Source organism: Saccopteryx bilineata, chromosome 6 (genome assembly GCF_036850765.1).
Source record: "Saccopteryx bilineata isolate mSacBil1 chromosome 6, mSacBil1_pri_phased_curated, whole genome shotgun sequence".
NCBI classification, from domain to species: domain Eukaryota; kingdom Metazoa; phylum Chordata; class Mammalia; order Chiroptera; family Emballonuridae; genus Saccopteryx; species Saccopteryx bilineata.
The window spans coordinates 106,565,272-106,582,752 of NC_089495.1; the positions used below are offsets into that span (position 1 = coordinate 106,565,272).

General features: G+C 38.1%; 1 protein-coding gene across 10 annotated transcripts in view; it reads right to left on the minus strand.

The window, feature by feature from the left end:
• CAB39L (calcium binding protein 39 like) overlaps window positions 1-17,481 on the minus strand; it is a 115,049-nt gene that overhangs the window by 48,006 nt on the left and 49,562 nt on the right. For all 10 annotated transcript variants that reach the window (XM_066235309.1, XM_066235306.1, XM_066235308.1 and 7 more), the window contains 3 exons: window positions 16,820-16,961; window positions 12,039-12,203; window positions 2,731-2,849 (listed from right to left, as the gene is read on the minus strand). In XM_066235309.1, coding sequence (XP_066091406.1) covers window positions 2,731-2,849; window positions 12,039-12,203; window positions 16,820-16,930 — 395 coding nt within the window. In that variant the 5' untranslated portion in view covers window positions 16,931-16,961. The remainder of the gene's footprint in view (window positions 1-2,730; window positions 2,850-12,038; window positions 12,204-16,819; window positions 16,962-17,481) is intronic.

The following is a 17,481-nucleotide window of genomic DNA, read 5'->3' on the forward strand; positions in this document are numbered from 1 at the left end:
AATTCAGTCCCGGAACTACTACATGACTTTATCCTCATTATAATAGTTAAAAGAAACACCGTGGATGATGATTTAACATGCTAATGAGACATGCTACACATGAGAAACATGTTGTAGTGGGCATGTACCAGAGTCCGCCTCTGCCTCCACATGCTTAGATGACACACTTAGATGTCATCTTTCCTGCCTAAAATCCTTTAAAACTGCTCCCCAGCCTTTGCTCGAAGAATAGCATCTTTCCTCTTTTCTAAGTGTTGCTTCCCTTTGTACACAAAGCTTTAATAAACCTTCGCCTGAACTCTAATTCTATAGGTGCTCTCTTGATTTCTATCCTGGGAGTTCCCCAAACCCAGGGTGCCAGTAACAATAGGTATATTTAGAGCGTAACTACTACTTAGTTCACTTTACTTTAGATTGAGATCAGGGGCCAGGTATTATTCTTACCATTTTACAGATGATAAAATTGAAACTTAAAATAAGATGCTCAAGGTTACTCAGCTAATAAGTGACACAGCCAAGTTTTCAACCCAGATCTCTTTCTAAATTCCATGTTTTTTATCATTACTATATTTTAAAGTAAGATTTGAGGACCATTTAAGTGTGAAGGGAGAGGAAATCAGAGTAGACCCTGAGGACAAGGAAAAGAACAAGAAGTCCTAAATAGAACAGTTGTACTAGAATCAACTTTGTCACCATTTTCTAGTTTAGCTTGAAATCCTAGAGCAGGGGTCCATAAACTTTTTACACAGGGGGCCAGTTCACTGTCTCTCAGACCGTTAGAGGGCCAGACTATAAAAAAACCATGAACAAATCCCTATGCACACTGCACATATCTTATTTTAAAGTAAAAAAAACAAAACGGGAACAAATACAGTATTTCAAATAAAGAACAAGTAAATTTAAATCAACAAACTGACCAATACTTCAATGGGAACTATGGGCCTGCTTCTGGCTAATGAGATGGTCAATGTCCGGTTCCATATTTGTCACTGCTAGCCGTAACAAGTGATATGACGCGCTTCCAGAGCCGTAATGTGTGTGTCCCGCGTCACCAGAAGTAGTACTGTACGTGAGTGACGCCGCACTTTGCATCCGCATCCTGTGCTCCTCTCACTGACCACCAATGAAAGAGGTGCCCCTTCCAGAAGTGTGGCGGGGGCCGGATAAATGGCCTCAGGGGGCCGCATGCGGCCCACGAGCCGCAGTTTGGGGACCCCTGTCCTAGAGAATTAGTCCTTTGTTGAAGGTCAGCATTTTTTACTGAATTATCTCTTGTAAAGTTGCACAAAAACTTAGGGTATAACTTGATTGGTGCATTTATACATCAAACTATGTCATTATTTTGGGATGTGATAGCAACATGCTATATTGAACTTAAATCTTACCATAAAGAATAAAGATGCAAGATGGAAAGAAATTGATACTTGTCCATCAAAGAGAATCATCTGGATATGGGATAAAAAAATAGTATAAAGGATTTGGAGCCCAAATTTTATGAAAAGATTATAAGTAAAGACTTCCTCTAATGACTGTTTCTCCTGGTCCAGGTAAGTGACATGCCAGGGTACTGAGAGAAACTGAGCATGAGGTCACTAAACCTCTCTCTATCTCTTACACACACACACACATTTTTCCAATGCCTAGCATCTGCCAAGATGACATGCTTTCACGTGAGGAGTAAATACAGTTGTCCCTCTCCATATCGCGGTTCACTTTTCATGGTCTCACTGAATTGCAGATTTTTAAATTGTATATATCTAATTTTGTATAGCAGACTTTCCACTGTATCACGGGATTTTGCAGTATATAGGTATTTTTATATATTTATTATTTTAATTATTTTTGCGATAAAATAAGCATTTTGTAGCCTAAAAAAATTGAAAACAATATAAAAATATTAATTCAAACATATTAGTATTCACTGGTGAGGACCCATATAGAATTTTGTTAAAATTACATATGTTTAAGAGTGCAGCAAGTGTTTAAGAGCATAGGAAGTGTTTATAAGAGTGTGGGAAAGGTTAATAACAGTGTGGGAAAGGTTTATAAGAGTGTGAGGAGGGTTTATAAAGCCTTAAAATACATATAAATAATAAAATAAATATAAGGTCGCTACCTCGCGGATTTCCACCTGTTGCGGGGGGTTCTGGAAGCTATCCCCCATGATAGACGAGGGGCCACTGTGTTACTTATAGGTATATGGCATCAGAGGGGAGCCAAAACCTAAAGTCTAGCCAGAAAATAGAATTCCTGATTTTTAAAAATATGTATACTCATTTACAGATATTTCTTGAGTATTTTGAAACTACTCTTAACTTCTAAAGACTAGTGGAACAGTACAGTGATACCAGAGGGAAAAGGGGGGAGGTAGTAAAGGGTAAGGGGTCTATAAATACATGGTGACAGTAGGAGTTTTAACCGTGGGTGGTAAAACACACAATCAATATACAGATGATGTATTACAGAAATGCATACTTGAAAATTATTTTATTAACCAATGTCACCCCCAATGAATTTAATGAAAACATATATATACAAAGATGCAAGGAAAGGATCTTGCTGTGGCCTAAGTAATCATGATGACGTAGATTTGGAGGGCTGATCTCAAGCAAGGCAAATGCCTTCACTGTGATTTCAGGAGAACCCATCATATCTCAAATGAGGCTAATGCTGTGTTCGTTTAACAACTATTTTAACCTCAAATCACTTTAAAGGAAACCATGTACCTACCCTTTGAGGAGCATAAACAGGATGTGAGGCTGAGCACTAATGTACTCCACAGTGGGACATCGAGTGCCTATCTGTCTTCTTAGGATGTTGTTAAATATCTGGGTCACATCTTTTTTTCCCTGTTAAAGAAACAACCAACCATTAGATTGTACACTTGAAACGGGTGAAGTGTGTGGCATGCAAATTGTATCGCAAAGGCTGTTTATATATGCACAGGTACAAATAGCACCATCCTTATAATGTAAACATATTAATTTACTATTTAGTCAGCTGTGCGTTCAAACATTCAACACTGCCTACAAAATAGATGTAGCTCCTTTCCACAGGATTTGCACTGTGGGAAACATAGACAATTAGGAGTCTATTTCTCACAGCCATAAATGAAATGGCACAGAATATAAATAGCAGTGAATATGACCTAACTGAATTCATTTTTTACCTTTTAGCTTTATACAAGAAAATTATAATATTTTTCAACCTTCAGAAATAAGAAGGGAAAATAGATTAAAAATATTTTAAGCAAATGTAGGTTGCAATCAAATTATTTTTTCTTAGATACACTTCTTGGTAATTATTTCCTTCCACTTTATCCATTCCCCTCCCACCTTCCTGCATTAAAAAGAAATGTGTGCTTTCTCTTAGATGGATATATTTGACTTAGGTGATTATAAGAAGTCCCATCTAACCTAGATGACAGAAGGGACCACTCATTCCTGGTAAGTAGCGTGAGCCAGAGAAACTAGAGCCAATTTTGGGTAGGGCTTCTTTAGAGTCCTCATGTATAAGACCTCCACTCACACACCTTACAACTTGAGGTTAGCCTGCTTCTCCAAATGAAGCTCCTATTGAACTGGAGGTTTTAATATGAAAAATAAGGACAAGAATGACATTCCATTTTCAATTACTACGGCCCTAATTCTGGCCTTCATCTATCAGATGAATTGGTAGTGTCTTTCAGTTATACCCTCCACTTCAAAGCATACTTCACTGTGCAGAGTGAGCTAGCTAGAAATGCAAGTTCAATCACGCCATTCTTTTCTCTTGAGCTCTTTTACTCAGAAAAACTCTCAACAGCTTCCATGACCCTTGCCTACCTCTCCAGTCATCTCTCTCACTTTCCAGTTTTTACTTCAAGTTCTATTAATACCAAATTGCTGTCTTACATATACTTATACATAATCTTTCATGCCTCTATACCTTGTTTACGCCCTTGTTTGTGCTCAATGCTTTTCCTTCCTTTGTTTTTCTAGCAAATTCTTACTCATCCTTTAAGATTCAGTTCAGGAGCATTCACTTCTCGGATAACTGCCCTCTCCACATTACAACTTTGCCTACATCAATCTGTGCCTCCTCTTCCCCCACTACCCACATCTCCGCCTTCCCTGCCACCATGTCACAGCAGCTAACACTTAGTGAGTGCTTACTCTGTGCCAGGCCCTCCTTGTAACAACCTTATAATGTACACATTATCAATAATGAAATTAAGAACTGGTGAGGTTACCTTACCTAGATGATTGTGGGAGAGCCAGGGCTTCCTCCTCCCAATCCAGTGGAATGCATAGTCTGGGTTCTTAGCCTTCATACTAAACTGACACCTCTCTCCCTTCTATAACCATACTCATTTCTCTTATTCCCATCACCACCCCCTCCCTGACCTCTAGCAACCACTAATCTGTTCCCCATCTCTATAATTTTGTCATTTCAAGAATGTTATGTAAATGGACCATAAAAGGTCTAACCTTTTGATTTTGGCTTTTTTCACTAAGTCATCCAAGTCATTTCTTGAGTCATCATCCAAGCTGTGGTATGTATCAACATTTATAAGTTTTTCATTCTAAGTAGCAATCGCTGGTGTGGATACACAAAGAGTTTAACCATTTACCTGTAGAAGGATTTCTAGGTTGTTTCCAGTTTTTGGCTATCACAAATAAAGTTGCTATGAACGTTCATAACTAGGTGTCATTTCTCTGTGATAAATACCAGGACTGCAATTGCTGCTAAGGTAGTTGTGTGTTCAGTTTTTAAAGAAATTGACATACTGTTTTCCAGATTGGCTATACCATTTTACATTTTCATCAGCAATGTAGTTTCTTTACATCCTTTCCAGAATTTAGTGTTGTCATTGGTTATTTTTAAAATTTTATTTATTGATTTTAGAGAGGAAGGGGGATAGAGAGAGACATCGATCTGTTATTCCACCCATTCATGAACCCACCTATCTCCTGCATGTGCCCTGACTGAGGGTCAAACCTGCAGATCTGGCATATCGGAACAATGCTCCAACTGAACTACCAAGCCAGGGCTATCATTAGCTTTTATTTTAGATGTTATGATAAGTATTTCTTGATACTATGATAGTAATTTCTCATGTTGGTCTTAATTTTCATTTCCCTAGGGAACATCACTTACAGGCAGTCCGCAGGTTACAAATGTGATTAGTTCTACAGGTTCGTTTTTAAGTTGAATTTGTATGTAAGTTAGAACAGGTATGTACACTTATCTATTAAATGCAACTTAGATGTTTGCCTTAACATAGTATTTATTTTTACCTTTCTGTGCGTATAAATACTTAAATTTCAAAGCTATAGAACCTATCTTGTTTGTAACCTGGGGACTGCCTGTATATGCTTGTAGCTATCTATACATTCCTCTTTGGTAAAATGTCTCTTTATGTCTTTTGCCCATTTTCTATTTGGGTTGCTTTTTTTTACACTATTAAATTTTGAGAGTTCTTTACATATTCTAGGTTCTTCTTTTTTTGTCACATATGTGTTTAAAGTGTTTTCTCCCAGTCTGTAGCCTGTCTTTCCATCCTATTACCAGAATCTTTTGCAGAGGAAAAATTCTGAATTTTGATAAAACCCAATTGATAAATTTTTGTTTTTTAGTTAAGCATTTCATACTTTTTTTTTTTTTTTTTTTTTTTTTGTATTTTTCCAAAGCTGGAAACGGGGAGAGACAGCCAGACAGACTCCCGCATGCGCCCGACCGGGATCCACCCCGCATGCCCACCACGGGCGACGCTCTGCCCACCAGGGGGCGATGCTCTGCCCCTCCGGGGCGTCGCTCTGCCGCGACCAGAGCCACTCCAGCGCCTGGGGCAGAGGCCAAGGAGCCATCCCCAGCGCCCGGGCCATCTCCGCTCCAATGGAGCCTTGGCTGCGGAAGGGGAAGAGAGAGACAGAGAGGAAGGAAGGGGGGGGGGGGAGAAGCAAACGGGTGCTTCTCCTATGTGCCCTGGCCGGGAATCAAACCCAGGTCCCCCGCACACCAGGCCGATGCTCTACCGCTGAGCCAACCGGCCAGGGCCTCATATCTATTTTGATGTAGATATTTTCTCAGTCACCCAACAAGAAGTAGGAGTCACTCAGCTAGTTTCTGGATTTTTCTCAGAGGCAATTTCTCTACGTGTAACTAGACATTCTATACTTCCCACAGGAGTAGAGAAATTCAGGAGCCTCCTATGTTGCCATCTTGGCCCAGCATCCCAGTAATATTTTAAAAATTACATTTATTGGAATAACATTAGTTAATAACAAATTTTAGGTGTACAACATTATAATACACCATCTTACTCTATTGTGGCTCATCACATGATGTCTAGTCTCCTCTGTCACCCTCTTTACCCTCTTCATCCTCCCCCCAACCCTCTTCACCTCTGATAACCAACATTCTGCTGTCTGTATATATGAGTTTAGGTATTTTTGTTTGTTTGTTCAGTTGTTGCTTTTCATTTTATATTCCATATATGAGTGAAATCATATGGATCTCGTCCTTTTCTATCTGATTTATTTCACTTAGCACAATAATCTCAAGATCCATTCATGTTGTCCCAATAGCAACATTTCATCTTTTTTATGGCTGAGTAGTATTCCATATTCTTCATCCAATCATTGGTAGAAGAAAACCTAGGTTGTTTCCATATCTCAATTATTGTAAATAATGCTGTAATGAACACAGGGATACATATATCTTTACAAACAAGTGTCTTCAAATTTTTGAGTAAAGCTTTTGCACAGCAAAAAAAACAATCAACAGAACAAAAAAAGCAGCCAACTGAATGGGAGAAAATATTTGCAAATGATACCTCTGATAAAGGGCTTAAATCCAAAATATATAAAAAGTCACACAACTTAATAACAAAAAAATTAATAACCCAATTAAAAAATAGGCAGAAGACCTGAATAGACACTGTTCAAAGGCAAACATACAGATGGCCAACAGATGTATGAAAAGATGCTCAACATTAGTAGTTATAAGGAAAATAAAAATCAAAACCACAATGACATACTCATACTTGTTAGAATGACTATCAAGAAGATGAGAAATAACAAGTACTGGAGAGGATATGGAGAAAAAGGAACCTTTGTACATTGCTGATGGGAATGTAAATTGATTCAGTAATTTTTTAAATGGTACAATTCAATGTTTTTTTATCATACATTGCTGGTGAGGATGTAAAGCAATCTAATAATACCTGACTGATGTTCTAGAATCCCACATTGAGAAATAATCCTATATAACAATCTTAAGTACAGGAAAAAAGTGTTAGGCACAGAGATCTTTATAGTAGTGATAATAAAGAGTTAGAAAGTCCAGATTAGTCATGGTTAAATAAACTATAGTATATCTAATGGGCATAAATAAAGTGGAACATCAAAATGTTGACAATGAGCCTGACTAGGCAGTGGCACAGTGGATACAGCACTGGACTGGGATGCACGGGACCCAGGTCACTGGCTTGAAACCCAAGGTCATACTGGCTTGAGCCCAAGGTCACTAGCTTGAGCAAGGGGTCACTCACTCTGCTGGACCTCCCAGTCAATGCATATATGAGAAAGCAACTGATGAACAACTAAGGGGCCGCAACAAAGAATTGATGCTTCTCATCTCTCTCCTTTGTTGTATGTCTGTCCCTATCTGTACCTCTCTGACTCTGTCTCTGTCAAAAAAAAAAATGTTGATAATGATTAAATATAAGAAACATCTAAGACTATACGCTACTTTCATGTCATTTCCTGGAGAGAAATACATGAATAGAGGCAGTGGGATAACCAACTTGTGCAGGTTGGGGGCCCCTGAATCTGCATGGCAGAGTATCTCTTTGACAAGCACACCCACAGAGACAGTAAAGACAGCTAAGCCTTAGGCTGACTTCCCATAGCCATGGGGGTAACTTCCATGGTCACCAAAGTAGTACATGCAATCTGGAGTTACCTTTACTTTTTCTGTAAGTTGTACCAAATCATCCACTAATGTTCTTTCATTTTTACCATCCCTTCAAATAAGGTAATTAGTATACACCACCCCCACCAAATAAGAGAGGTGTGAAAATAGGGAAAATGGGAGTAGAGAAAGTAAAGAAGAAAGGAAGAAAAAGGATTTAAAAGAAGGAGAGACAGGCATATCAGAAAGCAAATTACCGGTATTTTTTTTTTTAAGAAAAAACACTATATAAAAATGCAAATTTTAATAGAAAAATTAAGAGGTGAGTTTTCAATTTAAAAGGATATGATAAAATCAGATGGTCTCATAATTTAAAAATACTAAAAGATGTTCATACTACATGAATTTCATTTATACAGATGTTAAAGAATATATTTATTGTATAAACTAAATATGTAAGTATAAATGAAATGTCTTCTGTTTTGTTCAAACCTTTCTATATTCCACAGTAATACTACAGAATATCAGTCTTCTTTGAAATGTCATAAGAGCATGTTTTTCATACTTCCCAGTAAAATGTCACAAGAACATTTCCATACAGCAATCCAGTAAACAGTAGAAATGAAGCTCCATAGAACTCTATCCAATTTTTTACACAGAGGAAAACATTCTTCTAATTTATTAGTGATTGTGTGCAAAGTCAAAGAAAGTCCCTGTGGATAACAAAACAAGCTCTGCTACAAGGAACAGCTTCTTCATACAGATAAAAGCCCCAGAATGGGAAGCATTAGAGAAAATTTAAACAGGTACAGATGCTGAACAATGGTCTCTAGGAAATACTATCAATAGTTACACACCAACAAATTGGACAACCTGGAAGAAATGGATATATTCCTAGAAACAATATTCCAAGGTTGAATCAGGAAGAAAAAGATAATCTGAATAAACTAGTACTACAAATAAAATCAAATCAGTAAACAAAAATTCCCAACAAACAAAAGCCCTGGACCAGATAACTTCATAGATGAATTTTACCAGACATCCAGAAAAGAATTAATACTTTTTTTCTCAAACTATTCCAAAAAATTGAAGGGAGGGAAGGCTCCCAAACTCACTTTACAAGGCCATCATCACTCTGATATCAAAACCAGAGAAACACACTAGAAAAAAATAACCCACGATAGGCCAGTATCCCTGATGATCTAAGATGAAATATCCTCAAAAAAATATTAGTAAACTGAAATCAGCAACATATTAAAAATATCATATACCATGATCAAGTGGGATTTATTCCTAGGATGTGAAAATGATTCAGTATATGCAAATAAATTAATGTGATATACCATATAAACAAACTGAAGGACAAAAATCGTATGATCATATCAATAGATAAGGAAAAAGCATCAGATAAAATTCAACATCCATTTATAATAAAAACTTTCAGCAAAGACTGATCTGTGGTGACACAGTGGATAAAATGTTGACCTGGAATGCTGAGGTCACCAGTTTGAAACCCTGGGCTTGTACGGTCAAGGCACACATGAGAAGCAACTACTACAAGTTGATGCTTCCCACTCCCACCCCTCTCTAAAATCAATAAATAAAATCTTTAAAAAAAATCTCTCAGTAAAGTGGGGATAGAAGGAACATACCTCAATCTAATAAAGGCCAAGTAAGACAAACCCAGAGCTAATATACTCAACAGAGAAAAACTAAAAACATTTTCCTCATGATCAAGAACAAGACAAGGATGTCTACTTCTACCACTTGTATTGAACATGGTATTAGAAGTCTTAGGGAGAGCAATCAGACAAGAAAACAAAATAAAAAGCATCCAATTTGGAAAGCAAGAAGTAAAACTATCATTATTTGCAGATTATATAATACTATATAGAGAGAACCCTAAAAACTCCACCAAATAAAAACCTATTAGAACTAATAAAAGAATTCAGTAAAGTAGCAGGATACAAAGTTAAACTGAGAAATCAGTTGCATTTTCATACACCAACAATGAAATAAGAGAAATTCAGATAACAATCCAATTTACAATTGCATCAAAAAGAATAAAGTACGTAGGAATAAATTCTACCAAGGAGGTAAAGGATCTGTACTCAGAAAACTATACTGCTCACAAAAATTAGGGGATATTTTATAGCTTCATATTCATTTTGAAATATCCCCTAACTTTTGTGAGCAGTATATTAAGACATTGAAGAAAGAAACTGAAGAAGACAAAAACAGACGAAAGGATAAACTGTGTTCATGGACTGGAAGAAGTGAACATTGTTAAAATGTCCATACTATGCAAAGTGATCTACAGATTCAGTGAAACCCCTATCAAAATACCAGTGACATTTTTCACAGACTAGAACAAATATTCCTAAAATTTATATGGAAGCACAAAAGACCCTGAATAGCTAAACCAATCTTGAGGAAAAAGCAGAATTACGTTGGAGGTAACAAGCTACCTGATATCTGATTATACAACGGCATGTACTGGCATTAAAACAGAAATGTAGATCAACGGAACAGGACTGAAGACCCAGAAAAAACCCCACACTGATAAGGTCAATTAATCTATGACAAAGGGGGCAGGAATATACAATCGGGTAAAAATGATCTCTTCAATAAACAGTGTTGGGAAAACTAGACAGACATGCAAAAGTATGAACGGTATCATTTTCTTGTACTATTATATTCAAGAATAAAATAAAAATAAATTAAAAACTTAAATCTAAAAAAAACCCAAAAAACAAAAACTTAAATCTAAGACCTGAAAACATAAAACTCCTAAAAGAAACCACAGGTTACTGCTACTCTTTGACACAGCTCTTAGTAATATATACTTTTTTAGATATGTCTCTTCAGGAAAGAGAAACAAAGAAAAAATAAACAAATGGGAGTACATCGAACTAAAGTGTTTTTGCACAATGAAGGACACCATCAACAACATGAAAAGACAGCTTACTGAGGGAAGAAGATATCTGCCAATAACACATCTGATAAGGAATTAAAATCCAGTATATATAAGGAACTCATACAACTCAACATCACAAAAGCAAACAATCCAATTGCAAAAATGGGCAGAACACCTGAATATACATTTCTCAAAAGAGGACATACAAATGGCCAATAGGCATGAAAAGATGCTCAATATCACTAAATTTCAGTGAAATTAAATTAAAACCATAATGTAAATTAAATAAAAACCATAATGAGATATTATCTTACACCTGTCAGAATGGCTATCAAAAAATCAACAAATTAGAGAGATTGTGGAAAAAAAGGAACCCTTGTGCACTGTTGGTGGGATCATACATTGGTACAGTCACTAGGGAAAACAGTATGAAGGTTCTTCAAAAAAAAATGAAAAATAGAACTACCATATGACCCAGTAATTCTACTTCTGGGTATTTATCTGAAGAAATCCACAATACTAATTTGAAAAGACATATATAACCTTATGTTCATTGCAGCATTATCTACAATAGCCAAGATATGGAAGCAATCTAAGTGTCCATTAATAGATGAATGCATAAAAAAGTGGTTCATATATATATAATGGAATATAAATCAGCCATAAGAAAAAATGAAATCTTTCCATTTGTGAAAACATGGCTGGACCTAGATGGTATTATGCAAAGTGAAATAAGTCAGACAGACAAATACCAAAAGATTTCACTTATACGTGGAATCTAAAAAACAAAATAAATAAAATAGATACAGAAAACAAAATGATGGTTGCCTGATGGGAGAGCTGTTGGGGGGGAAAAGGGGAAAAGATTAAGATGTACAAATTGCCAGTTATAAAATAGTCACAAAGATGTAAAGTACAGCATAGGTGAATATAGTTAATAATATTGTAATAACTATGTGTGGTGTCAGACAGGCACTAGACTCATGGGAGTGATCACTCTGTAAGTTATATAAATGTCTAATCACTATGTTGTACACCTGAAATAATATAATATTGTATGTCAACAATAATTAGAATTATATATTTTTTAAAAAGACTAAAGTGATTTTAGAGTTTTAGGAAAAGCTGTTTTTAAATAATAAACAGTAATGAAAAATTAAGTCAAATATTGATAGTTATATATATGAAAATTGAAAAGCAGAGATATAATACACAGATAGTTTACCTCAAAATCTATCAGCTGTAGGTCGGCTATCAGTGTCACTAGCAGCCCACTATTGTAGAGCTCTTGTGCTAGCTGAGCCACAGCCTCTGTTGGGGGTTCCTTGTCACTTGTACCACAAAGAATTTCTTTCATTGCTTGCAGTGATTTCGACACTTCTTCTGAAGCCTAGTGACCAAAAAGTAGCCAAGACTTAAATGAATAAAAATTTTCAGGCTATAAACAAATAAACAACAAAACCACTTATTAGGTCCTGTTTATGATCAAAGAACACTATAATAAACAAAAATCATTTAGTAAGCACTGCTTTTTTATATTGAAAGTTTACTGAAATTTATATATTTATATATACAAGATCTCTAGTATTTCTATTTAGTCAATAAAATTGGAAAAAAAATCTTCTCTTAAACCACACTCAGACACAGTCAACTTTGCTAGTTTTTTGTTTGTTTTTTTTTGTGGCAGAGACAGAGTCAGAGAGAGGGACAGATACAGACAGACAGGGAAGGGAGAGAGATGAGAAACATCAATTCTTTGTTGCAGCTCCTTTAGTTATCCGTTGATTGCTTTCTCATATGTGCCTTGATCGGGGGACTACAGCAGACCGAGTGACCCCTTGCTCAACCCAGTGACCTTGAGCTTGAGCCTTGCTAGTAATTGATTCTAAATTTAACTCTTGAAAATTAAATTACTCTATTTTAAAGACTTATCATTAGCTACTAGACTTTAAAGCATTTGCTAAGGATTTTCAACAAATCCTTATTTTTCTGATTTTTTTAATGGACAAAGGTTAATCATAAGTTATCAAAACCCAGAAACTTTCTTTGTCAGTCCACTTTTCCCTCACACACAGTCATTATCTTTTTTGCTATAAAACTTAAAAAACTCACTACATTTAAAGAATATTAGAAAAATCCATAGAGGTAAAAAGTAGATTAGCACATGCTAGGGCCTGATGAGGGTGGAATGAGAAATGACTGCTAAGGGGGATAGAGTTTCTTTTTGGGGTAATAAAGACATTCCGTAATTAGATTGTGGTGATGATTGTACAACCTTGAGAGTATACTAAAAATCACCAAATTGCACACTTAAAATGGTAGATTATAAGGAATGCAAATTAAACCTCAATAAAATGTTTTTAAAAAATTAATACAGGTAAGAAGAGGAGAACAGGCCAATTAGTTAACAATTTGGTGACCATTAAAAATATATATATACCGTTGCCACATGCTCCTCCTTGGGACAGTCTAAGACCTGCCAGGAGGGCAGAGATGAGGGGGGTAGCTGAGGCCCCATGTGCATGGACTGATTCCTGGACTATGACCAGAGGGGCACTGGCTCCTTTGTTGGATGGACTTATGGATTTTGGACAATGTGAAATACCCTGATGGGGGTGGGGGGCGGCTTTGCTGGAATCACTCCCCTGCCCCGGGAAGCTTTTCAAACGTCTAGAAAGAAGGCAGAGGACATTTTGTGCTTTTGGCAAAGTGCTCAGAGACTGATGAAATGTAATTTTGTAATTGTTGAAATTGTATGATTTGTCATGTTGTTGTAATTTGTGTAATGTGCCTAATTTCCTTGTGCAGGAATACCTTTTAGATTGTGAAGCGAGCAAAAGGGATGCAATGTTGGTCAAATAAGTTTGTAAATATGATATATATGTTTGCTTGCTTATAGTTTGCATTGGGTGTGGGGGACAGGCTGTAAGCAGGACAGGGCCGTTATAGCCTAAGGCTTAACTTTAATGCTAAGCCTTTCCCACCCTAAGTGACTTTGTATCAGAGACTTCCTTGTTTGTATATTGGATTAAAGGTTTTGATTTCTACACTATAAAATGGGGCAGACCAGGAGCTTGCTCTCTCTTGGTTCCTGAGATTAGCATTAGAGAGGAGAGCAGGGAAAGGCCACGTGGAGGAGAGGAGAAGCAGCCAAGATGGTGGAGTGCTGAAGGAGAAGCCAGTTTGTGCAGAGAGAAGGAGATAGGGAACAGAGGTGAATAAGGCTGGTGAGGTACAACCCTTTGATTCTAGAAAACTCGGGTAAGTCAGTGGCTTTGGGAGCCCTGAATGGAAAGGGAAGTGTTTTCCCACTGTGGTGCAAGCTAGGATTAAAGCTAATGGTGAACCCCCCACCACCAAAATTAAAAAAAAATATATATAAAGTATAGTATTCTAATCATTATAATTAAAGAAGGGAATAAGCAGAGTAAGGCAATAAAAAATAATTCATCATAATGTGATACTACTTAAAAAATAATTTCCAGATTTTATGATCTGACTGAAGCAATCCTTAATTTATTAAACATTGGAAGTTTCCTAAATTGTGATATATATCCACAGAAGTGTACTTTAAACATATATAGGTAAAAATAATAAAGCAAACACGTGTTTGACTGTAATACAGGCCAAGAAAACAATATTTTAAGTACACTAGAACAGTGGTCCCCAACCTTTTTTGGGCCATGAACCGGTTTAATGTCAGAAAATATTTTCACGGACTAGCCTTTAGGGTGGGATGGATAAAGTATCACGTGACTGAGACAAGCATCAAGAGTGAGTCTTAGATGGATGTAACAGAGGGAATCTGGTCATTTTTAAAAAATAAAACACTGTTCAGACTTAAATAAAAATAAAACAGGGCCCTGGCCGGTTGGCTCAGTGGTAGAGTGTCGGCCTGGCGTGCAGAAGTCCCGGGTTCGATTCCCGGCCAGGGCACACAGGAGAAGCGCCCATTTGCTTCTCAACCCCGCCCCCTCTCCTTCCTCTCTGTCTCTCTCTTCTCCTCCTGCAGCCGAGGCTACACTGGAGCAAAGATGGCCTCGGGCACTGGGGATGGCTCCTCGGCCTCTGCCCCAGGCGCTGGAGTGGCTCTGGTCGCAACAGAGCGATGCCCCGAGGGGCAGAGCATCGACCCCTGGTGGGCAGAGCGTCGCCCCCTGGTGGGCGTGCCGGGTGGATCCCGGTCAGGGGCATGGGGGAATCTGTCTGTCTGTCCCCGTTTCTGGCTTCAGAAAAATACAGGAAAAAAACAAACAGACAAAAAAACCCGGGGTTGGCTCAGCGGTAGAGCGTCGGCCTAGCGTGCGGAGGACCCGGGTTCGATTCCCGGCCAGGGCACACAGGAGAAGCGCCCATTTGCTTCTCCACCCCTCCGCCGCGCTTTCCTCTCTGTCTCTCTCCTCCCCTCCCGCAGCCAAGGCTCCATTGGAGCAAAGATGGCCCGGGCGCTGGGGATGGCTCTGTGGCCTCTGCCTCAGGCGCTAGAGTGGCTCTGGTCGCAACATGGCGACGCCCAGGATGGGCAGAGCATCGCCCCCTGGTGGGCGTGCCGGGTGGATCCCCGTCGGGCGCATGCGGGAGTCTGACTGTCTCTCCCTGTTTCCAGCTTCAGAAAAAAAATGAAAAAAAAAACAAAAAAAAAAACCCCGGAAATAGGCCCTGGCCGGTTGGCTCAACAGTAGAGCATTGGCCTGGCGTGCGGGGGACCCAGATTCGATTCCCGGCCAGGGCACACAGGAGAAGCGCCCATTTGCTTCTCCACCCCTCCCCCTCCTTCCTCTCTGTCTCTCTCTTCCCCTCCCACAGCCAAGGCTCCATTGGAGCAAAGATGGCCTGGGCGCTGGGGATGGCTCCTTGGCCCCTGCCCCAGGCACTAGCGTGGCTCTGGTCGCGCCAGAGCGACGCCCCGAGGGGCAGAGCATGGCCCCCTGGTGGGCAGAGCATCGCCCCCTGGTGGGCGTGCCGGGTGGATCCCAGTCAGGCGCATGCGGGAGTCTGTCTGTCTCTCCCTGTTTCTAGCTTCAGAAAAATACAAAAAACAAACAAACAAACAAAACAAAACCGGAAATAATGTAAGTTATTTATTCTTTTTCTTTTTTTTTAAATTTTATTTATTTATTTATTCATTTTAGAGAGGAGAGGGAGAGACAGAGAGAGAGAGAGGAGAGACAGAGAGAGAAGGGGGGAAGGAGCTGGAAGCATCAACTTCCATATGTGCCTTGACCAGGCAAGCCCAGGGTTTTGAACCGGCGACCTCAGCATTTCCAGGTCAACGCTTTATCCACTGCGCCACCACAGGTCAGGCTATTTATTCTTTTTCTATGGACCGGTACCAGTCCGCGGCCCAGGGGTTGGGGATCAGTGTCCTAGAGTTACCTGAAGGGCCTCTTTCAGCTTAGAGGTAAATTTTATGTCTTTAATGAAAATCATTTATTCACTTTTAATTGTAGTTTTTTTACCTATGTTTGCAGCCCAAAACCATGTAACCACTGATTTGTAATAGTACCTGTACCTTTTTATTATTTCATTCTTTCACTTGACAACATATTTATGAGATTTATCCATGCTGCTGGATTAAAATTAAAATCTTTAATTTTCATTGCTCTGTAGTATTCCAACAAGGAGGGACTACTTACTTCAATTAATGGACATTTGGGTTGTTTGCATTGAGAGGCTATTATGAACAACACAATGCTGTGAGCATTCTTGTACATGCAATCTGGGCCTGTGTTCAAGATATTTCTAGAGTTTATACCTAGCAGAAACATGCATACCTTTCTATCTAACAGATAAAATACTAAACTGGTTTCTAAAAACCAATTTATACTTTATCACTCACAGTGAATCATGCTTGCACATAAAACCTGACATCAATTTAAATGCATTTATAGAGTCCCTATGTGTCTCATCACAGACCATATTTGGGGTACTTTATTAAACTTTTAGGTTGGCTTTGGTCTTGGAATACATATATTTTAATACTGATGTTATTGTTTTAGCTCATACCTTGTCTGTCTTTTTGTCTTGCTTTTCCAAAGTGGCTAAGTTTTCTTTCAGAATTTTCACAATTTCTGCTGGATTTTTATGTGATTTACTAAACAAAGGCATTTTTTTCATCTGTGGAAATCTCTTCTTCCTTTATGGAGTGCTAAAAACAAACAAAAATCATGAATTGAGCTCTTAGCATGATTAAATTGTTAAAATAATAAGTTTTCAATTTAGTAATTTGAAACATTAAATAAAGTCCAACTAAAATGAGTTTCATCATGTATTATGCCAAATTTAAATGCATACAAAATATTTTTAAAACTTTACCTAAAACTTTTCCCTTACAGTTTAAAATTTTTCCTATGATAGAAACACAAGGATTGTGCAAGAATGGGAAAAAGAGTACCTTTAGAGAATAAGCTGATACTTAAAACTAGATATTTGACAAAAAGGTGATGATAATGGTGATGATAATGATAATAATAGTAGATAAAACATGAAAAGTAAAATGGAATTAAGATCCATACACTATGGTAAAGCAATATTTAAAAGCAAGCGACTTCTGCTAGCCAGGAGGTGGCATAGTGGATAGAGCATCCATCTGCGATGCAGAAGACCCAGGTTTGAAACCCAAGGTCACTGGCTTGAGCACCGGCTCATCCAGCTTAAGCATGGGCTCA